This window comes from Desmodus rotundus, chromosome 6 (assembly GCF_022682495.2).
Source record: "Desmodus rotundus isolate HL8 chromosome 6, HLdesRot8A.1, whole genome shotgun sequence".
Lineage (NCBI taxonomy): Eukaryota > Metazoa > Chordata > Mammalia > Chiroptera > Phyllostomidae > Desmodus > Desmodus rotundus.
In genome coordinates this window covers 115,009,190-115,031,252 of record NC_071392.1, presented here as the reverse complement: position 1 = coordinate 115,031,252, position 22,063 = coordinate 115,009,190, and the positions used below count along the sequence as shown (strand labels likewise).

General features: G+C 51.2%; 1 protein-coding gene across 3 annotated transcripts; it reads left to right on the top strand.

Moving 5' to 3' along the window:
• The first annotated feature begins 36 nt into the window (after positions 1-36).
• Positions 37-8,290, top strand: REM1 (RRAD and GEM like GTPase 1). 3 transcript variants are annotated; one of them, XM_045194700.2, is made up of 5 exons: positions 37-170; positions 1,022-1,590; positions 2,611-2,693; positions 5,834-6,035; positions 7,699-8,290. In XM_045194700.2, the coding sequence occupies exons 2-5, from the start codon at positions 1,248-1,250 to the stop codon at positions 7,968-7,970; spliced, it is 900 nt and encodes a 299-aa protein (XP_045050635.1). In that variant the 5' UTR covers positions 37-170; positions 1,022-1,247; the 3' UTR covers positions 7,971-8,290. The 3 variants fall into 3 exon arrangements, with proteins under 3 accessions (XP_045050635.1, XP_024415600.1, XP_045050636.1); XM_024559832.3 differs by having other exon boundaries at positions 68-170; positions 1,206-1,590; XM_045194701.3 differs by lacking the exon at positions 37-170 and adding an exon at positions 252-335 and having other exon boundaries at positions 1,206-1,590.
• Positions 8,291-22,063: the final 13,773 nt, after the last annotated feature.

Genomic DNA, 22,063 nt, shown 5'->3' with positions numbered 1-22,063 from the left:
TGCCCTGCTGGGGCGGGGCTGGACGGGGCGGGGTCGCGGCTCCTCCCCCGCCGGGGCGGCGGGGCGGGACGGGCCAGAGGGGTGCGCGCCGAGGCGGTGCGAGGCGGTGGTACAGCTTGGAGCACCCGGCAGCTGCGGGCCGGGGACGCAGGACCCCTCTCCACGCCGAGGTAAAGGCCCGCGCAGCCCGCTGCCAACTTAGTCAAGTTGGAGCGGAGTTTGCCGGGCGCGTGCATGGTGGAGGGAGGGGGTCTGCGACACAGGCAGGGGCGAGGAGGTCCTCGGACTCGCATCCCAGGGATTAGAGCCCTTCACCTGGGTCTCCGGAAGGCAAGGTAGCTCCCGACAGAGAACCCGCCCGGATCAGGGGTCTCACGGCCGAGACCCCGGGCTGGGCAAGTTCGGACTCTGACTCCGGGAATGGGGCATGCGCTCCCAGGCCCCGTAGGTGTCCTCCCCGTCCCTTGCCGGGACCCGGTCGGGTCACCAAACCTGGCGCGTCTGCCTCAAAGCCCCCGCCCCGCAACAGCCGCGGGAGGCAGCGCCAGCCGCTGCTGAATTTTTCACGTAGGGGGCGGGCGGGACACGCCGTTCCCATGGCGCCGCGGTGCTCAGGTTACCGCGGAGGGAACCCCCAGACCCCCGTGCCCTTCCGGGTTCCACCCCACGCATTCCTCCTTTTTCCTCAGCCCTCTTGAGATGGGGCAGCGGAAGCGACCCCCCAGGGACTCTTAACCCTACTCCACATCCCCCAACCCGCCGATGGTGGGGAAGAGACCTGTGGGGAAGGGGAGGACGCGGTAATTCAGATGCCTTTCAGAACGTGCGTGGGTTTGAGTTGTGAATGGGAGGGGCAGGTGTGGCACACAAGTGCGTGCGTGCTTGTGTGGACATCCCACCTCGCGGCTGCCCCTCTGTCTGTCTGTGTGTCCTGGGGGAGTGAGTCACCCCCAAGGCCCAGGAGCCAACCTCTGGTGTGCAGGCACGTGTGTGTTCACAGCTTACCCCCTCACCCTCCCAGCCCGGCCGGGGCAGGCCCTGGGCCTGAAGCCAGAAAGCCCTCGCCCCAGGGACCCGAGGCACCTCCTCCTCGCATCTGAACAAGAGGAGCTCTGGAGGAAGCTATCTCAGCAACTCATCCGGACCCTACAGAAGAAAGGGCTCAAAGCACCTGGCTCACCACCCATCCCCCTTCTTACTCACAGAAAGAAGGGAACAAGGAAGAAGCCAAGTCCCCCCACCCAAGGATGACACTAAACACCCAGCAAGAAGCAAAGACCCCCCTGCGTCGGCGAGCCAGCACCCCACTGCCCCTGTCCGCCCGGGGCCCCCAGCCTGGCCTGAGCGCAGTACCTTCCACTGCCACGCAAGCCCAGCATCCACGGCTGGGCCAATCAGCCTCGCTCAACTCTCCCACCCGGCAGCCTTCACCTGCCCCCAACGGTTGGTCCTCTGACTCCAGCGACTCTGAAGGCTCCTGGGAGGCCCTCTACCGCGTGGTACTGCTCGGAGATCCTGGTGTAGGGAAGACCAGCCTGGCCAGCCTCTTCGCAGGGAAGCAAGAACGGGAGCTCCAGGAACAGCTGGGAGGTAGGGACCCTGTGGGCTGGGCTGGAATGTGGCCGGAGTGGAAGCTGTGTCATCCGGGGCACAAGGCTGTCCAGATCAGAAGTACAACTCAGGCACTGCTCAACTCAGAGGGGCATCATTCTCACAGACTGTGAAGTGAATAGACCCCCTAGGGCTGGGCAGGGCACCGCCTGCACAATCGTCTGTGGGAGGGGAATTCCTGGAATAGTGAGAGTCTTGCCAATTTTTCGTGGGTGAGAAGTATGGGATTCAGTGTCAAATGTAAAGATGTGGTGGACTTCCACCTAGCTCACTCCCCCAGACTCTTGGATCATCCCAGCTCCACAGACAACCATCCACGGCCACCACGACCTGCAGCAAAACTAAGATCCTGCCTGAAATGGAGACTCTCAGACTCAAGTTCTAGGCCCTGGGTCCCTTTATTCCCAAGAGACGCAGTGAACTGAGAGGGTCGGGGGCCCTAGGATGATGGGGGATGGGGACAGGACAAAAGAAAAGGAAGGTGGGTTTTTGCAGGACCAGCTGAGAGGACACAGGTGAATGGGTTGGGAGCTGGTTAAAAGCAGAGAGAAGTGGGGACACACTGGCCAGGCTCTTTCACCAGGCCTCGCCCCTCTAAGAGTGAGAACCCATGCAGGAGGTGTGACGAATGGGGAGGCTGAGGCCCAGAGAGCGTAACTGGACCTGCCTGAAGTATACGCTAAGCCAGGCACAGAACAGGACTGGAGCACTCCCGGCCCAACGTTAACCTCACCACCTCACACTCATTCATTCAATCAACCAAAAAAACAAAAGCTTCCTCAGTACCTACTGTGTACCACATACTAAGCTGGCAGCTGGGGACACATGGGCTCCTCATGGAGCTTCTTGACCTGTCAGGGGAGACAGACATCACACAGCGTGGTGAACACTTCAAGGAGAAGTGGAGGGATGCAGTGGCCCTAAAGAGGGACTAGGGAAACCCACGCCCTCCCCAGGCCTGCCCCTCCTCCCTGAGATCCAGCTCTCCCTCCCTTACAGAAGATGTGTACGAGAGGACTCTCACAGTGGATGGAGAAGACACCACGCTGGTGGTCATGGACACCTGGGAGGCTGAGAGACTGGTATGGCACAGCAAGCAGAATCTGGGGGCACGGGTGCTGAGCCTAGTACCAGGTTCCTGTCTCTTTCTAGGACACTGCAGAGCAGGGGCCCTTCTGAGCACCCACCAAGCCTTTCCAACCAGAGACAGAGCCTCACGACCCTCACCCCCTTTTCTCACCCCGCTGGTCCCCTCTCCACAGCCATCGCAGGGTGCGCTTCTTTCCCTGCAAACCTCCCCTCTTCTTAGCGCCTGCATCCCACTCCACCCCCCCACACTGTGCAGAGGAGGGGACACCGAATTTAGCATCAAAATGCCTGAGGTTGAGCCCCCCTTTCTTTTTCTTACCAGTTGTGTGGCTTTGTGCAGTTGACTTACCCACGCTGAGCTTCAGTTTTCTCACCTGACAAATGGGTCGATCATTCCTGCCTTCCTTGCCAACTGTTTTATTTTTTTTTAAGTTCTTATGCAATTTCACAGAGTTGAGCACAATTTGGAGCATGAAAAAAAATGCTGAACACAGGTGCAGAATCGTAAATAATGATAATTGTCATTCATCGGAACTTGGTAGCTAGTAGCAAAGGAAACCGAAGGGTGTCCTTCCCTAGCCCCCACCAGAGCAGGAAGAGAGCAGCAGGCAGGGACATGTCCCTACTGTGTTTTTCTCATCTTAAGTGAGTCTTCTTTGTTTTTCTTGCTATACAAGTAATACATGCTCACTACAGAACTTTGAAGAAATACAACTAAGCAAAGAGAAGGATCTAAAAATCACCTGAGATCCATCTCTCCAGGCGTAGGTCCTCCCTAACACAGGAAGGCTCAGGGGGCAGTGCAGTGTTGGCGGTGACAGCTCCAGTGACAGGCCCAGAGGCTAGGGATGAATGAGCTGTGTAGCCCAGTCTTTTACACAAGCTTTAAAGGAACCCCAAGTCCAAATGAGCATAACAATGGTGATGATGATTCTCTTAACAGCCACTGACATTTAGGGACACCCTCTTCCTAAGTGCCAGCCCCTGTGCTAAGCACTGGGCATTTATTACGGCATTCAGTCAAGAAAAAAACTATACACTGAGTGTTCCTCTGATTCCTATTCTATGAAATCAGAGCTCAGAGAGGTTAAGTGATGTGTCTAAAGTTCTCAGCAAATGAGATTCAAACCCAGATCTGTAAGACCCCAGAGTCTGTACTTTCATGTACTAGGATTACCCCTTCACCCTCCCTGGGAACCCCACCTTCTGAACCTCCAGCTGAGGTTCCACCGCTTCACCCATTTGTTCATTAAGAAACACTTGCCGGGTGTGTATCATGGGCCAAGACACTGGAGACCCAGAAGTGAATAAGGCAGCCATGTTTTCTGGAATTCACAGGCTGGTAAGGGAAGGGCTGCTTTTTGGATGCAGTTGAGAATCCTGTGGGGAGGAGTCCAGTGAATTAAGAAGAGTGATCAGCCTGGGAGTCCCATTAGGGAGAGTAGACGGCAGGAACTGCAATTCTGTGCTCATCTGGCTGTGTGGCCTTGAGAAAATTTTCTCTTCTCTGGCCCTTGTTTTTCCTACAAGTGAGGTAACCAAACCAGTTTCCCCGGTCAGTGACTGTGAAGGCAGTTCTCAAACAGCGCCCACTCGGTAGCAGCCTGTTGGAATAAGCCTCCATCCCTTCCATCCTTAGCCTAGATGGTTAGATGTCCGAGAGGAGCATCTGACCAAACTGTGTGGACCTTTGTCATCCAGTCATGCTCTAGCTTGGCTGACCACCAGGTCACCTAGAGAGAGTTAAAAATCAAATTCTCAGGCCTTGCCCAAAACCTAATGAATAAGAACCTGTATAAGTGGAATCCTGGAATTATATTTTTAATCACTCCCCCAAGAGACACTTGCCCACCAATCATGCACCAACCTACTTTTGTGATCCTATCGGTAGCAAACCCTCCATAAATATTTGTGCAATGAATGAATGCATGCTCAAGACCCACCCTCTCATTCTGCAATTGAGGAAACTGAGGCCCACAGGGAGGAACCTGGCCATAGTCAAGGTTGAGGACCCAGAGTGGGCACCTACAATTGTCTGGCTCAGCCCACAGTTGTTCGGCCTGAGGAGGGATCGCTATGACTGTTGAGAACCTGCTCCCGTTGACAATGATGTTGACCATGGATCCGATGCTCTCCTATTCATCTATATTATTTGGTCGTCAGATAACATTTCTGGCTTCTTTTCCCCTCCCAAACAATTCTTCCAGTACAGTCAGTATTTCCCACTCCTGGCCCACTCCCTTCTCTCCTTTTCCACCTGCTCATCCTTTCAAAACCCACCCACAGGTGCGCTGTGAAGCCTCCCAAACTCTGCCAGGTTGAGTTCTTCTGGCCTCCCTCCCTCACCCCCATGGCTTCTCCGAACACTTGCATGTGGGTGCTCATCACACTGCACGGTATCTCTCCATTTCCATAGTATCCCTTCCAGACCACGAGCTTTTGGAGGGCGAGAACTGTGTCTCATTAAACACTTAGAAGGTTGTTACCCAGGTGGTCCAGGCTCAGAGTGCTGTCCCTGACAACAAATCACCATCTTAATGGATTATCAAAATCACTCCAGTTCTTTCCATTCCTTGGTCAGTTTGCAAGGACTTCACTTTCTAAAATGGCCCAAGCCTCCGCCACCCACTTCCCTTGCTCCCCACAGTTGCTCCTTTATCTCTCTCTTTAAAACCGTCCTGAAAAATGCCTCCCCTTGAAATCAGCCTCCGTCTCACTTTTCTCCCTTCCTCTTTTCTCTTTTGAGAAGACTGCAGAAGACCAAAAGAACTGTCCGATAGGAGTGAACCTGCTAAGCAGGCAAAGCCAGAACAGCTGAACAGCAAACCTCCTTAGCAGGAAGAGGAACCACATAATTTTGGGGGGGGGGGGGTCTCCAGTGCCCAGCCAACAGAAGGAATCAATGAATGAGAGAATGTAGTGAAGTAATGAGCCCGTTTTCTCAAGCAGAAAAACAGGCCCAGAGAGGGTCAGAGTGTCACTACTTTGAGAGGAGAACAGGGAACGATGGCAGAATTTGTCCCCCAAACCTGCCCCAAGCATAGATGTCAGCCCCATCCGAGACCACCCCAGCCCCTTTCTCAACCAGGGCCTAGGTGTCCTCTGAGCATGGGCCTGGGTGCCTCCCCCACAGGACGAGAGCTGGAGCCAGGAGCCGAGCCTGCAGGCGGGCAGTGCCTACGTCATCGTGTACTCCATCGCGGACAGAGGCAGCTTCGAGAGCGCCTCCGAGCTCCGAATACAGCTGCGGCGCGCACATCAGGCGGACCATGTGCCCATCATCCTGGTGGGCAACAAGGCGGACCTGGCACGCTGCCGGGAAGTCTCCGTGGAAGGTGAGCCCTCCAGTCCACCCCACTTCTCCACATTCCTCCCAGGCCCCTGTCACTGCCCCTCCTCCAGGGCTCTTCATCTCAGGACTGCCAGCCCCCCGCCCCATGCCTAAGCTGCCTCTGCTGGCCTGCGTGGGAAAGCCAGGGACCATTCCTGCCTCCTCCCTCTGTCCCCAAACCAGTCCCCAAATCCCATCAGGCACACCTCCCTTATCGCCACATTCCCTTTCCTCCGTTTGACAGCCGCTGCCCCATCCCGCCATCTCCAGTTTAGCCTGGGCCAGCCCCGCTGTACTTCTGTGTCCCCCCTCAATCGGTTCTCCTCAACGGCTGCCAGAGTTTCCCAGAACCACACCTGTCCTCGGCACTTCTTTGCTTAAAAGTTCCCCTTTGGCTCCCCCATACCCCTAGTCGGGGTCACTTTATCCAGCGGGCCCCACGGGCCTAGTCCTAAGGGCTTGTCTTTCCTTACTGAGTTTATCGGGCTGACGTTCGTTCCCAAAACCACACAGGCTTCAAGTGCACAGCTCAACAAAGCGTCGTCTATGTGCACGCTGCATCGGGTGCCCGTCGCCCCAGCAAAGTCTCCTTCCATCCCCATTTCCCCCGCCTGTGCCCACCTCCCCCTCCCCCCCTTCCCTCTGGCTCTCACCACACTGCTGTCTGTGTCTTTGCATTACATTTTGTTTTATTTTTATTTATTTATCTTTTTGCTTAATACTTCGCTTTCCTTCATCAGTTCCTCAATCCTCCTCCCCTCTGACGGCGATCAGTCTGTTCCATGTATCCACGCCTGTTTCAATTTTGTTTGTCAGTTCAATTTATTCGCTAGATGCCACATATAAGTGAAATCATATGGTGTGTGTCTTTCTCTGACTGGCTTAGTTCACTTAGCATCATGCTCTCCAGGTCCATCCATGCTGTCACAAAGGGTAAGATTTCCTTTTTTTATGGCCATCTGAGAAATTATTGTCACCAGCCTATATGAGAAATTTTTACCTTCCTAAAGCTTTAATTGTCTACAAAACATGATAGTGTGCCATCTAGCAGCTGCAAACCAAAACGTTTAAAGTTAGTATATATAAATTATATGTAAAGTGGGATGGGGAATATTTTAGTATATTTGACACATCAAGTGGGACCCAAAAAGATCTTGAAATGGCCCTACTTACAAGGAACAATCCAAAAATTGTGGAATCGGAGACCCAACAAGGGTAAGCAGCTCCACAGGGTCACTGAGGACTAGAACCCCAGTCCCTGCCCCCCAGCCCAGTGGCTTCCTGGAGATGGGAGACCATATGAGCAGGCATCCCAAAATTCCACAGCATAATCCCAGGAACCTGTGTTAAACTGCAGGTTCCCGGACCACATCCCAAACCTACCAAATCAGAATCTTTCCCCAGGTTATTCTGATGCACACACATTGGACCCCTTACTTGGCATTCAAGGCCCTTCCCTGCCTAGTGCCAGCTTCCCTGTCTTCCCAGCCTCATTCTGAACCAGTATCAGTCCCCAACCTGTGAACTAATTCCTCAAGGCCAGATCCGGTTTATTTCTGAGTCCCCTGGCACCCCGCACAATACAGTGAGAGAGGAAAAGGTGCTTCCAGTTGAGACTGAACATGCCCTTTCCTACCTGTGTCTCCTCCTCTGCCCCGCCACCCCAGAGGGACGCGCCTGCGCTGTGGTGTTCGACTGCAAGTTCATCGAGACCTCAGCCACGCTGCAGCACAACGTGGCCGAACTCTTCGAGGGCGTGGTGCGCCAGCTGCGCCTGCGCCGCGGAGACAGCAGCGCCCGCGAATCGCCCGCGCCCCGACGGCGGGCGAGCTTGGGTCAGCGAGCCCGTCGCTTCCTGGCCCGCCTGACAACCCGCAGCGCCCGCCGCCGGGAGCTCAAGGCCCGCTCCAAGTCCTGCCACAACCTGGCCGTGCTCTGAGGCTGCCCTCCCTCCCTGAGGTGGTGGGACACTGGGGTGCGCTATGAGCTCCACCGAGGGGCGAAGGCACAGTGACCTGGGGTGCGCATCGTGGGCCTTACCTACCCGCTGCCCAGAGGACCAGAGCACCTCCCGGGAAGCAATGTACAGACTATGCGGCCGAAGCCCAAGCTGGACAGAGAGTAGGGTTTTTTACACCACGCGTACCTTTTTGTAAGACCTTTCCTCGTTCTTGGGCTCTGGCCAACCCTCAGAAACACTCCCTGCCCCCGCTCCGCCTCACCTCCCCCTCCTGCCCCCCTCCAATAAACCAGACCAGAAGAATGTCACGTCCGAATGTCTAGACTGCTTCTTTTGGGTTCATGCAGGCGGCTCCACCCCCTACTCTCCCACCCACACTGGCTACAGACCGGGTTAGCCTGCTGCCCTGCGTCAGGGTCAGTCAGTGAAATCATGGAACAATTTCGTGTCTGGGCCTTCTCCCAGCCGCTGGGCAGGAGCCCTGCCCCAGGGTTGAGGGCGACCCAGTGGGGCACAACCACAGTGAAGTGTGACGACCCCTATTTTCTTGGTGGCCCATTTTTTTAGATGATAGATTCATATGTTATCCGGAAAGAATTTTAGCGCTCATCCCAGCAATAAAATAGCCAGGGTTTGTTGGAAGCTGACTGTGTACTAAGCTGCAGCAACTATTAATTAATCTTCACAACCCCTATTTACTAATTAGAACACTGAGGCACAGGGCAGCTGAGGCTTGCTGCTGGAGACCACACCGTTGCTGTGACTGAGGTTGCCAGGGTTCCAGTCCAGGCTTGTCAGGCGGGACAGTGTACCCAACTTATCCAGTCCTCTTGGAGAATGTGACAAAGAGCTATAGGGTCCAGGGGCAAATGGACTTTCAAGAACAATTTTGCACACAATTTAAAGAAGGGGGGTAGACTTCATAAAACTCAATCCATTTTTCCCCAGGATGGACCCCCAATGTAGTCTAACTCATTCATTTTTCTGAATGTAGAAACTGAAGTCCAGAGAGGGGACGGGAACACCCCAGAGACGCCCAGCCAGTGAGGATGAGGACTAGACCCCGGGGCCCAGCCCCCGTCTGTCTGTGCAGGAAGTAGGAGGCAGTGAGGCGTCCAGGCTGGCTGGGGATGAGGCCTTGGGGTCAGGTCAGGAGTTTCCAGCCTAAGGTGAAGGGGTGTCACTAATAGGAGGACAAGATGCAAGCGGTTTGGACTGTCATGTCCCTGATGCCTGACACAGTGCCCCCAAACAGCTGCCCTTCCAGATGCCAGAGCCTTCCACGGGTCCCTGTCCCTGCCGCCGGGAACGTGGTGCCGAAGAAGAGTAAAGCACAGGCAGGCAAGTCACAGCCTCCAGCTGTGACCCCCCCAACCTTGCCAGCCAGGCACGGATGGCACTTCTCTCCCCATCCCAGCTCTAGCCAGGGGAAGGGAAGAGGGGGAGGGTCTTCCCCCACCCCAAGCTGTCCTCGGCCCGTGGTCGTGGGGGAAGGGCTACAGTTGTGGAAAGTTGGCAGAGGCAGCCTGCAGCAGCCGGGAGAGTGGAAAAAATGATATCAAACCCGGAAAAATGCAGGCCGGATGGAGGGCCTGAGTCGGCCCTGGGAGGTGAGAGGGAGGGAGGGAAGGAGGGAGGGAAGGAGGGGGCCCCCCAGGCTGAGAAAGGAAGAGGGGCCAGGGAGAGAGCACAGGAGCCATTTCTGAGGAAACCGAGGACTACCGTGTCGTTTCTTTCTCCATTCACAAATATTTATCAAGAGCCTACTAAGTGCACAGCGCAGCGCCAGGCTCTGGGGACAAAACCGTGAATAGATGGAGTAGGGTGCTGCCTCTGGAGCTCACAGTCTGGGCGGGGGAAGGGGAAGGGGAAACAGACTGGAAAGAAAGTAAATAAATAAAATAATTACAAACTTAAAAGGGAGCTAAAATCAGGGTGGTAGTGGAGGGCCCTGAAGACAATCCAATCCAATCCATTCCATTCACAGATGGGGAAACTGAGGCCCAGAGAGGCAGAGGGCTTCTCTGAGGTTCCTCGGAGTGTGAAAGAAATCCTTGTTCCAGGATTGGGGGGGTGGGGGGTGGAAGAGAGGAAGGGAAGAAAGAAATAGTGCAGATCAGGGTAGGAGAAAGAGTATGTAGCCGGCACAGCAGGGCAGCACCCTGCTTGAGGTCCAGGGCATCTGCTGTGTTCACGCCTTGCTCCCCCTCCCCCTCCCCCTCTGTGTGCCTTAGTTTCCCCGTGTATAAAATAGGATTCATGAACAATTCCCTCCTCGGGGCTGATGTGAGGATTAAATGACTTGCAGTGTGTAAAGTACTTAAAACAGTTCCTGCGTCTAGGAAGACTCAGTGAGCGTTTGCTCCTGCGATCACACAGTGAGACCTTGGGGGAAACTGGGGCTTGTTAAGGGTGGGATATTCTGAGACAGTGATGAAGCCTTTGGCCCTGCTGTGGCACTGGAGGACTTTGGGAAAATGTCCTTCCCTCTTGGGCCTCAGTTTCCCCTTCTGTAAGACAAAGGGGTTGAATCTGAACTTGTCTCATCTATTCCTGTGCTCATGGTCAATGTCTGCCTCCCCCATAGGAAGGAAAGCTCGCTGAGGGCAGGGGGCCCAGTGTTGCCCCCGACCCCCGGGCACCTACAGCAGCGCCTGGCTCGTTACACGTGATCGGTAAAGGTTTGTTGAACCGATCAATTCACCAGTCCATACGAGGCCCTTCCACTCCTGACCTCCCTGATTCTAGGGATCTGTGAATAAGGCATGGCTGGGAAAGCATGTGAGAAAACCACAATATTCCTCCCAGGGACACAGCCAATTATAGTTTAAGAAGTTCTTTCTCATCCATAAAAACAAACTGGAAAAAGAAAAAGCTGACTTTGTTTTAGCTCTTTCCCTGTGCTAGGCCCCTGGCCACGTGCTTGGTTCACATTCTCATTTCATCGTCGCCACGGCCAGCAACTTAACAGGTACCATTTAACAGGTGAGCAGATCGAGGCCAAGAGAACTCACGAAATTTGTCCCAGGCCACACAGCAGGAAAGGGTAGTCAGTGTTTCCTCTCAGATCATGTAGAAACTACTATCTTCATTACTTTCTTGTACAATATTCTTGGGATATTGTACAACTGGGGAAACTGAGGCCCAGAGAAAGGAGATGAATTGCCCAAGGTCACGTAATAATAACAGCAAAAAGTTACATCAATGTATCAGTTGCTGTGCTAAGCGCTTTTCAGATATTAAACCCTCAGAACTGGTGCATGGTATCACCATGCCAGTTTTCGGAGGGAGAAAGAGCAGAGAGAGGTTCAGTACCCTGCCAGGACTGCACAGTTAGCGAGCAGCACAGCCAGGATTCGAAACAGAGAAATCTAATCCCACAGTATTAAGGGCTCGTCTCTGTCGCACTGGTATAAAGAGGGAGGTGTCCTTTGCCCAGCAGCCTGCTGCCTGCGCTGGGGGCAGGGTGGAGAACAAAAGCACTTTGAGAGGATCCTCAGCCAGCAGCTGGGACTTTCCACCTTGAAGGGAGAGTCGTGTTATGGAAAAAATGATAAAGCTCTGGAAAGATGAACGTCTCCCAGGGGCCCCAAGTTTCCTTACAGTCCTCCCCCCTTCCCCAGCTGTGAGGGAGTGCCACAAACTGTGCCGGCCTGATCCAGCTGAGATGAAGGACACCTGGGTCCCGACGCACCCCCGCCAGGCTGCTCCCCCTCCCTGAGGATCACGGACCTTGATGGAAAGCTCCAATTTCTCAGCCAGGGACACGAAGCTTCCACTCGGGGACCCCCACGGGTTCAGGCTGGGACTCCCTGTCCTTGGATGGCGGGAAATTCACATCTCACAGGACAGCTCAGTCCCGCCTTCACTCAGCAAGGGAAGGGAAGGAAGGTAGAGAGGGTCACAGCTGGCTGTTCATAAAGATTAAGAATCTCTCAGCTCCACCGTGAATGTGTGAGATTAGGCAAATCAAAATACAGAGTGGAGGAGTGAAGGTAGATTTCTCTATGTGATGCCCTCCGTCCCAAGAATATTTGAATACTCCAGTTCAACAGCTTGAAAAGATATACAAGTTCAGTTTCAGTTTCAGCAGTGGTCCCTTCTGTTCGGTTCAGGGTTCAATTAAAAATAATACTAATGATGGGAGGGGACCTCTGGGTTCAGCAGTGTGTACAGTTTTCCCCAGTTCCATCTGGTTCAAGTTCAAGGCTTGAAGAGATGGCTGTTTCAGTTACTATGCTGCCAAACAAACCACCCCAAAGCTTAGTGGCATAAACACAATAATTTTATTACCCTTACATATTTTGAGAGTCAGGAATTTGGGCAGAGCAAGATGGGTACAGCTTCTCTCTGGGGCCTCAGCTGGAGCGACTAGGATTACCCCACAAGTCTGGTGCCCACACTCACAGGTCTGGGGGGCGATATTGGCAGTAAGCTGAAGTGTCACCGGCACACGGCTCCTCCGGGTGGCCTGGTGTATTTATTTCCTCCGGCTGCTGTAACAAATTGCCATCGATTTAGGGGCTTAAAACGGCACAAATTTATCATTTTACAGCTCTGTCTCACCGGGCTAACATCAGGGTGTCCGCAGGGCTGCATTTCTTTCTGGAGGCTCTAGAGAAGACTCGATTTCCTTGCCTGTCCCAGCTTCTGGAGGCCACCGACTATCCTTGGCCCATGACCCCTTCCTGCATCTTCAAAGCCAACGACGTCAGGCTGAGTCCGTGTCATGCAGCCACCTCTCGGGTTCTCCCCTCTCCTGCCTCCTTCTTCCACCCTGGTGATTACATTGAGCCCACTCAGTTAATTCAAGATAACTTCCCTATTTTAAAGTCAGGTGTTAGCACCCCGGCTGGTGTGGCTCAGTAGATTGAGTGCGGGCCTGTAAGTTGATAGGGCTGCCAGTTCGATCCCTGGTCAGGGCGCATGCCTGGGTTGTGGGCCAGGTCCCCAGTTGGGGGTGCACATTGATGTTTCTCTCCCTCTCTCTGTCCCTTCTCCTCTCTCTATAAATAAACAAAGTCTTTTTAAAAAATAACTCAGGTATTAGCAACCTTAATTCCATTTACGACCTTAATCCCCCTTTGCCATGTAACAGAACACTTTTGCAGGTTCCAGGGATTCTGACATGGACCTCTGCGGGGTTGCTCTTCTGCCTACCATTGCAGGACAGAGTGAAGGATGGGCGGGGTCATGGCTGGGTCTTCTCTCTCCACACACACACATACTCCATCTTGCTCTAATGAATGGAAAGGGCCCTAAATTAAAGGGTGAGCCCCTGGTGCGGGGTCAGGAGCTCTGGGAGGCTACCGCAGAGTCTGACCTGACTTCCTGACTTCTCTTCCTCAAGCCCACGCTTCTCTGCAAGGCACCAGCTTCTTCCGACCTCCAGCGGGCAAACCTCCGCCTGCCTTTCAGGAAACCCTACTCCCTACCCACAAGTGTAAGCCTTGCCTCCGAGTTATCTCCCTCCCCCAGCAGGACATCTTCACAAGTCCAGGGCAGTGAAGCTGGAGTTAGACTCCAAGTGACCCAGCAGGGCAGCCAAGGGCGCTCTTAGCTCTTCTAGTCTTACACAACAGTCCAGAGTGAGTGTGACACTCCAAATCCAGTCCTCTTCAAGGTTTGCCCACCCATGGATGAGGTCAGTGGCCCTTGTACATGGCCACTCGTCTGGAATGTAACTGTCGAATGTTACACACAAATGCACACATGCATTGATTCTAAAACCTAAACCAGGGGACACTAACCCAGATGCTCACAGTATCAGACAGGTACTAGAAATCGGTGAGGTAGACCGGGTGAAGGGCATTAGGGAGCGTCAAGGTCTATGGCAAATTGGAAGCACCTGTCCTGCCCGTTAGGACAGCAACAGAACTAAGCTGCCCATTTCTGCTGTTAGGATGTGAACCCAGTGTTGCCAAATAGTTTGGGTTTGTTTGGGTTTTTTTTTAAAGGCTGCAAGCCAGATATTTATGTGAAGTGTCCCAATTCTTAAATCATTATTGCTAATTCCAACTTTTAAAAACCCTGAACAGGAGAAACAAAATATTTCCTCCAGCCAAATTCTGACCAGAGGCTGACAGTTTGGAACCTCTGATCGAAACCCAGATAGTAAGAGAGAAATGTATTCTCGGTCACCCCCCAAGTCTTCAAGGCTGCCCCTCATACCGTGAAGTCAGTACTTAATTATACAGAACAGCTTGTTCCTTTCGTCCACCTCCTCCCAGTCCCCTTTCCAAGAGCCCCTCTTCAGGCCTATTGGGATTCCCAAGGCGCCCATGCCTGGTGATATATTTTTTTTAATTGAATTTTGAATTACAGAAATAATACATTTATAAGAATATGTAAAAAACAATGGGAAATGTATGGTACGAAGTAAAGATGCATTTGTCTGTTAAGCTGCTCTCAGCTACACATGACAGAAATCCTTATAAGGATATTTTCTACAAGAGCCCAGAGGTCGGCGATTTTACGGTTGATTCATCAGCCTTAAAATGCCAGGATACAGGGCGTGCATTTGCATCATTCTCTAGGCTTTTCCCCATGGTTGCATATGGCTGCAACAATTTCATATATCACATCCTCACACCAGTATCCCAAGTAAGAATGGAAGGGGAGCCCTGGCTTGTGTGGCTCAGTTGGTTGGGCATCGTTCTGCAAAGTGAAACACTGCCTGTTCGATTCCTATTGAGGGCACATGCCTGGGTTGCTGATTCCGTCCCCACTCGGGTTGCGTATGAGAGGCAACCAATTGATGTTTCTCTCTCATATCGATGATTCTCTCCCTCTCTTTCTCCCTCCCTTCCCCTCTCTCTAAAAATAAAATAAATGGTTTTTAAAAAAAGAAGGAAAGGGGAAAGGTTGAAAAGAAGTTTTCTTTTTATCAATGAGGAAATTGTTCTCCCAGAAGTATCCCCTCATAATTCACTGGCCAGGCTGAGTTCCGTGGCCTCCTCTAGCTGCAAGAGAAGCAGGAAAAGCAATTACCTGGCAAAAATGAGTGAGACTGCCACACCTGGCTTGGGCCAATTAGGATTCATCCCTTGTTGCCCTAACAAGATGGCTTTTGTGAGCAACAGAGAAGTGGGTAAGGGTCTTTGGAGAGGCAGCTTGGGTATTTGCCACAGAAGTCCTTCCGTTCCCTCCGACCCCCAAGTCCCACTCCTCTCCCTGGAGTTGCCTGCCATTAGCATTTCAGGGTCACAGCTGCTGTTTTGCTGTCGTTCTCTTTTTCATGGGTCAAGAATAAACCTGATTGCTCTAAGCCAGAGATTGGCTTAAAGATGGACCTACCACCCAGCTATGGTCAAGAGGCGTGAGGGAAGTTGGCTGGAAAGTTCTAGAAAAAGTTTCTTTGCTCTCACAAAAGTGAGAAACTTTTTCTTCTACTGGTCATTGAAATGTATGGTTTTGATGCCTGGAACTGTAGCCAACATCTTGCAATTATGACAGAATCTAGTCAGGAGATAGCAAAGCAGAGAAATGAGAAGTACCTGAGTCACTGATGATGAAGTCAAGCACTGAATTAACCATCCATGAAGCTGCCCCACCTCTGAACTTATGGTTTTGCAAGGTAATATGTTTTCAATGCTGAGCAAATTATCTTGGAGATTTCTGTACCAAAGTCAAAATCATCTATCTGACATGTGTGTATATAGGCTTATATTTTGTTTGTTTGTTTGTTTGTTTGTTTGTTTTTTCCCATAAATGGGATCACAGTTATATGCATTGGGATTGAGTTTAGTTGCAAAAGATAAAGCTCAAAATAGCAGTGATTGAAACAAGATAGAAGTATGTTTCTCTCTCATGGAAAAGAGATTCAGAAGCAAGCAGTCCAGGGGTGGCATGGCACTCCACAGTGCAGGGATCACGGCTCCTTCTGTCTTTTCAGTCTACCGTCTTCCATCCAATATGCTGCTCAGGCCGCAGCCGCCACATCCACATTCCAGCCAGCAGGGGGTGGTGAGGAGCCAACCTCGCAGAAGATGCACACAGTACTGCTGCGTACAACTCATTAGTCACATCACCACACTTAATCGCAAAGGGGTCTAGGATACTTTATTCTGAACAGCCATGTGCCAACTCAAAATCAGGGATTCCATGTTCAAGGAAAGATAGAATGGACACTGAGGGGCAGCAAGCATTATATGTCTGCCACAATACTGTAAATACTAGACATATTTTGCTTTTTTTTTCACTCAGTTTACTCTTTCTATCCAGGCCAGTGCATACAAATTTACCTTGTTATTTTGTTCTTCTTTTTTTAAATCACATGAGAACTTTCTTCTTTTTTAATATACACATTTAAAGCTATATCAGAAAAAAAAGCTATATAATTTATATAAAGCTATAAATTTCCCTCTAGGTACTGCTCTAGATGCATCCCATTCATTGTGGTGTGTTGTAGCTTCACTATCATTCAATTTTAAATATTTCCTAATTCCCCCCGTGATTTCTTCTTCCCATAGGTTACTCAGACATATATTGTTTAATTGCCAAATATTTGGGGTTCTATATGTCTTTTTTTCATTATTGATTTCTAACTTAATTTTATTGCAAATTTGAGACCTGTCTTATAGTTCAACACACAGTCCATCGTGATCCATGTCCCATGTGTACTTGAGGCTAATATGCATTCTGCCATTATTGGTTACAGTGTTCTAAAAATGTTAATTAGACCAGACTGTTCAAGTCTTTCATACACTAAGTGGTTTTACGCTTTCTTGTTTGATCAGTTGCTGAGAAAAGAGTGTTGAAACCTCCAATTGTAATTATGATGTGCCTATTTCTCCTTTCAGTCTGTCCATGTTTTTTCTTTTTCTTGTTCTTTTTCATTGCTGCAAAATATTCCTCGGTGTGGATCTACATTATTTCCATAATGTAAAAGGACTGCTTTTGTTTATATTCACACCAATAGTGCCCTGAGGGACATTTAGGTGACTGTAAATGGTCTGCCCTGACAGTGTGGCACTGAGTATTCTTGCACATTTAGAAATTACCAGATTGAAAATTACTAGGTCAAAGGGCATATGCATGTTACATTTTGATGAATACTGCAAAATTGCCCTCCAAAAGGGCTGCTTTTTTAAAAGATTTTATTTATTTATTTTTAGACAGAGGTCGGGGGGAGAAAGAGAGGGAGAAACAGCAATGTGTGGTTGCTTCTTGTGCACCCCCTACTGGGGACCTGGCCCACAGCCCAGGCACGTGTCCTGACTGGGAATCGAGGTGGTGACCCTTTGGTTCGCAGGCTGCTGCCCAGTCCACTGAGCCACACTGGGCAAAAGGACTGTTTTTGTTTATATTCACGCCAATAGTGCCCTATTCCCCACACCATGACCCACATTAGGTATTACTAGCTGCAATATTATAATTTATAAGAAATATATATATGTATTTGGTCACTCAGATGACCAAAATATATTTCTCAGATATATTTGGTCTTCCCCCACACAGTTCCTGGCTCACTCCCTGAAATTTCCTGAGTGATAAAGTAATGGGAGCATCTTTTAATATAATAATTTGGCCTCTTGTCCTCAGTTCCTAAAGTCACTTCTGAGTCACAAAGGTGAAATGGGTGTCTTGTTTTTCATAACAAGTCCTTTTCCACTGCCCCTGGATTTATGGTAGTGAAACTGATTTTTTGGAAAGCACGTGAGGAGGGGCTCTGGTGGCCAGAGGAACCAACCATGAATTTCAGGGAGGGAAGAAAGTCTTAGAAGTGAATCAATCACCAATGGCCAACGAGTTAATCAATCATGCTTCTGTAATGACGCCTCCACAAAAACCCAAAAAGGAGGGGTGTAGAGAGCTTCCAGGGTGGGGAGTCAGAACACTTCCATAAGCCACCATACAGGGCCCCAAGCTCCACAAGCACAGAAGCTCTTTTGCTTGGGACCTCACCCTATGCATCACCAATCTAGTCAGTAGAGGGTTTTCCTGAGTTCCGGGAGCCGTTCTAGCAAATTAATCGAACCCAGGGAGAGGGTCATGAGAACCTCTAATTAATAGCCAGGCTGGCCAGAAGTACAGGTAACAACCTGGACCTGCAATTGGCATCCTGAGTTGGAGGGGGTCATTGGAACCCCCTATTCGTACCTGACCAGGCAGAAGCACAGGTAACCACCTCAGCTTGCAGCTGGTGTCTGAACTGAAGGGCAGTCTTGTGGGACTGAGCGCTTCACCTGTGGAGTCTGTTGCTATCTCCAGGTAGCTAGTCTGAGAATTTCTGGTTAGTGTAGGGATGCCTACACACACACACACACCCCTCTGCAGGAACTGGGCTCAGGAGACCAAAGACCAGTCTTATCTCATTGGATATTCTCTTGGAAACGGGATGAGGGAATGTTGGGGAAGAAGTGCCTCATTGCTTACTTTTCATTCCCCTAATTGTAACAACGTTGAGCAATACTCCTCTCAATGACTGTGCCCCTTAGCTGCCCCAAATCCCAGCAAAGCACTGAAATTACAGTTTCTAGGGTCTGGATTAAATTCTTAGCCTAGGCTATTCCACTCTTCATTATCTGCCTAGAGCAGACGGGTGGTTTTTTTTCTTCCAGTTACCAGAGCCTTGGTTGGAACAGGAAGTCTGGAATCAGCCAAACCTAAGTTGGAATCCCTCTGCCTCAGCCGTTTGACAGCTGTGTGACGGAGGGCAAGTCACGTAGCCTCTCTGAATCTTTGGACCCTCAGCTTTACAAAACAGAAGACAAACATTTTGCGCAGGTGTTGGATGGATTAGGAAGGAGGTATGTAAAGAATTTAGCACAACATCTGGCCCCGAGTAGACACTAGTAACATATATTAATTTTTTTAATAGGTATTCACTGAGCACTTGCCATGAGCAGAGCGCTGAGTGAAGCCCTTTTCTCAGATTACTTCCTTGGTCCTCACAGCAGCAAGAGACAACATCGTCTTAGAGATGAGGGAAACTGAGGCTCCAACTTGTCAAGTATCACATCCAAAGCCACACAGTGGTCAACAGAGCTAAGAATTAAATAAAAAATGGCTGACTCCTCAGCCTGCTTCCCAGGGTAGCTAGCTCATTCCATAGATTAAGAAACTGAGGCCCTCCCTGGCCAGGTGGCTCAGCTGGTTGAAGCATCACACTGTACACCAAAAGGCTGCCAGTTCGATTCCTGGTCAGGGCACATGCCTTGGTTGTGGGTTCAGGTCACGGGTGCACGGGAGGCAACCAATCAATGTTTCTCTCTCTCTTTCTCTCTCTCTCTCTCTTCTTCTTCTAAAAACCAAAGGAAACCTGTCTGTCCCTGAGTGGATATCAAAAAAGAAAGACAGACCTTGAGGCCCAGGGAGATAAAATTACATATAAAATTAAATGGTGAGTAAGCTGCAACCAGTTGACCAAGTATTTTCCTTCCTGGGACTGGGTGACCCGCTGCAGAAGAGACTGGCGGGAGTGGAGGCAGGGACAGCCACCCAGCAGAGGAGTCAAGAGCATGGAAAATGTCTCTTTCAGCCAACTTTCCTGAGGAGCCCTGGCTGAGGCTCAGGGCTGGGAATGGAAAGTGTGTGGGGAGGAGGCAGCAGCCGTGTCCATCCGGAGAAGCTGTTTGCAAAGTCCTGCTGAGAAAAGCAAGGAGGGTGGGGCATGCAAGAGGAGGGGTGCTGGGCCTGGAGGTAGGGCAAGAGGAGTAGATCTGGGAGGCTGAGGGTTCTGGCAACTGCCCAGGGCCTGGTCTCCTGGGAGAAGAGGAGCAGGCATCCCCAAGCTTCCTGTTTCCTCCTTGGGCTCCCCTGCTCTGCCAGCTCCTGCTGTGCCCTGCCCACTTGTCTGGGCATCAGCCATCCTGAAACTGAGATGCTGGCAAATCTGACTCTCTGGGGACTGTGCACAGCTGACTCAGGGAAGTACAGTGGCCAGGAAGAAGGATTGATCCTTCTCTTGGAGATCTTGACCAGGGCCAGGCTTGAGAGCCATCTCTCTGCTTCTTCAGCAGCTGGATCTCTGTGAGCTCAGTGTGGTCCCTGTGCTCAGAAAATCCCCCTTCACTACCCGCAGTGCCTGTAATTCCACTATGGTACACACAGACAAGGCTAGCGTTCTGCCACTGTGCAAAGGTATAGCCATACCAGTTGGCCAAATGTTTAGACACACTCTAACCACTTGTTAATAATCCTTGTTCCAAGTTTCCTCTAAGCATCCTCCCAGCATCATGGCCACTGCTGCCCCTCCCTCTGGGACCACCCAGACCTCCTCACTAACAGGCATTAAAAAATTAACAGCTGCCAGAGCAGGGCAGTCCAGGTCTTGTAGATAGGTCCGTGAATGACAGTCATAACAGCTGTCATATTTTCTTGGAAACAACCCTTTGGCTTAAAACTTTGCCTCTTGTTTCAAGGCAAATTAGTAGAAATTTAGAGGTGAAAGGGCCTTGTGCACGCTCTTAATTTTCCAGATGAGGAAACTGGGGCCTAGAGAAGAGCAGAGACTTGCCCAAGATCACCATGCCTGTCCGTATAAGAAAACACTTGTCCTTGACACCTGACACTTCCCTTGGGTGTCAATTTGTCTGGCCTCACAAACACTGAACTTTAGTGGGTGATGGAAGGAGGTAACCAGGAGGAATCTGTCTCAATGCAGAACTGATAGCCAATCACTTGGGTCCTGTACCTTGTCATTGTAGTCATGGCAACAATTGCCCTGGTCACTAGCTCCACTGAGATGGTTGTCCAGGCAACCACTACTGGGTGAGGGAGTGCCAACTTCCTGACACTGAGAGCTTCAAGATAAACCCAGACATGAGTCTGTTCCATAGGGCTGACCCAGATCAGAGCTCCGAGTAGGAAAGAGACTTGCCCGGCACCACGCAGCAGGTTGGTGGTGAAACCAAGCTTCCTGAGTCCCCAGCCCAAGGCTCTCACAGCTGCGTCACCCTTTCCAGGGCTGACACTGCCCCCATTCTGCTGCCTGCCTCGGTGCTTCCCACATTCCTCCAGCCCTCCGCCAGGATCTCCTCCTTCCCACGGCATCTCACCCTTGGCTGCCTGTCAGCCAGTTCATCCTCCTGGGAACCGGCTGACATGAGCTGAGCAGAGGACTTGTCCCGGGGGTTTTCACCATCGACTGGGGCTCCCTGAAGACCAAAAAGCCTTCAACACCCTTTACCCCCAAAAGAAATGATCTCCAGTGGTGGAATTTCAGGCACTGAAATTAGTTCAGGCCGGAGGGGCCCTTTTGGGCAGTCAGGCCGTGTTCTCTGTGTAATGTCAAAGACAGCAGCTGCCTGTTGTGGAAAGGGCTCTGGGCTAGGAGGCCAGCGGCCTGGATTCTGGCCCTGCTGAATCTGATCAAGAGTTTTGCTTTCATCAAGTCCCTTCTCCTCTCTGGGACTCGGTATCCCCACCAGAGAGACTACGATGAGAACACTTCACTGCCGCACCACCATCATCGCTGCTGGAGACCAGATATGACCTAGCATTTTAGCATTATTAAACAGAGGAGAGCTGTGGTTTAAAGACCTGGCCTACCTTTCTGGTATCTCCTTTTAGAATAACAGAACCTCAGGATTGGTAGGGTGGTTTTTACACAGGAAGAGCTTGAGCAAAAACAGGGAGGCTGAGAAGACTCTAGGAACTTATGAGTACTCAGTGCACTGAAGCGCAGGGTGTAATGCTGGAAAAACCAGGCTAGAAAGAGAGGCTAGAGGTAATTGAAAAGGATCGCTCACCGGTCCCAGGGGTGAGGACATTGTCCCATGGGCCTCAGGGACTCACTGAAGGCTCTAAGACAGCCTCCTGCCTGGGTCTGACCCATGCAATTTTATACTGCGGCACGCCACTCTGAAAGATGAGGGGCGGCCTGGTGGCAGGAAAACACAGTACGTGCCAGGGAATCATTCACTCATCCAGTCATTCAATCAATATTTATTAGAGCCCTGGCTGGTGTGGCTCAGTGGCTTGAGCGCCGGCCTGAGAACCAAAGGGTCGTCGGTTCAATTCCCAGTCAGGGCACTTGCCCGGGTTGCAGGCCAGGTCCTCTGTAGGGGGCACAAAAGAGGCAACGACACATTGATGTTTCTCTCCCTCTCTTTCTCCCTCCCTTCCCC

Bases quoted from the DNA above. Each gene is read 5' to 3' on its own strand.
- REM1 (XM_045194700.2), top strand. From the start codon at position 1,248: ATGACACTAAACACCCAGCAAGAAGCAAAGACCCCCCTGCGTCGGCGA. The intron at 1,591-2,610 runs GTAGGGACCCTG...CCTCCCTTACAG, and splicing joins GCTCCAGGAACAGCTGGGAG to AAGATGTGTACGAGAGGACT. The intron at 6,036-7,698 runs GTGAGCCCTCCA...CCGCCACCCCAG, and splicing joins CCGGGAAGTCTCCGTGGAAG to AGGGACGCGCCTGCGCTGTG.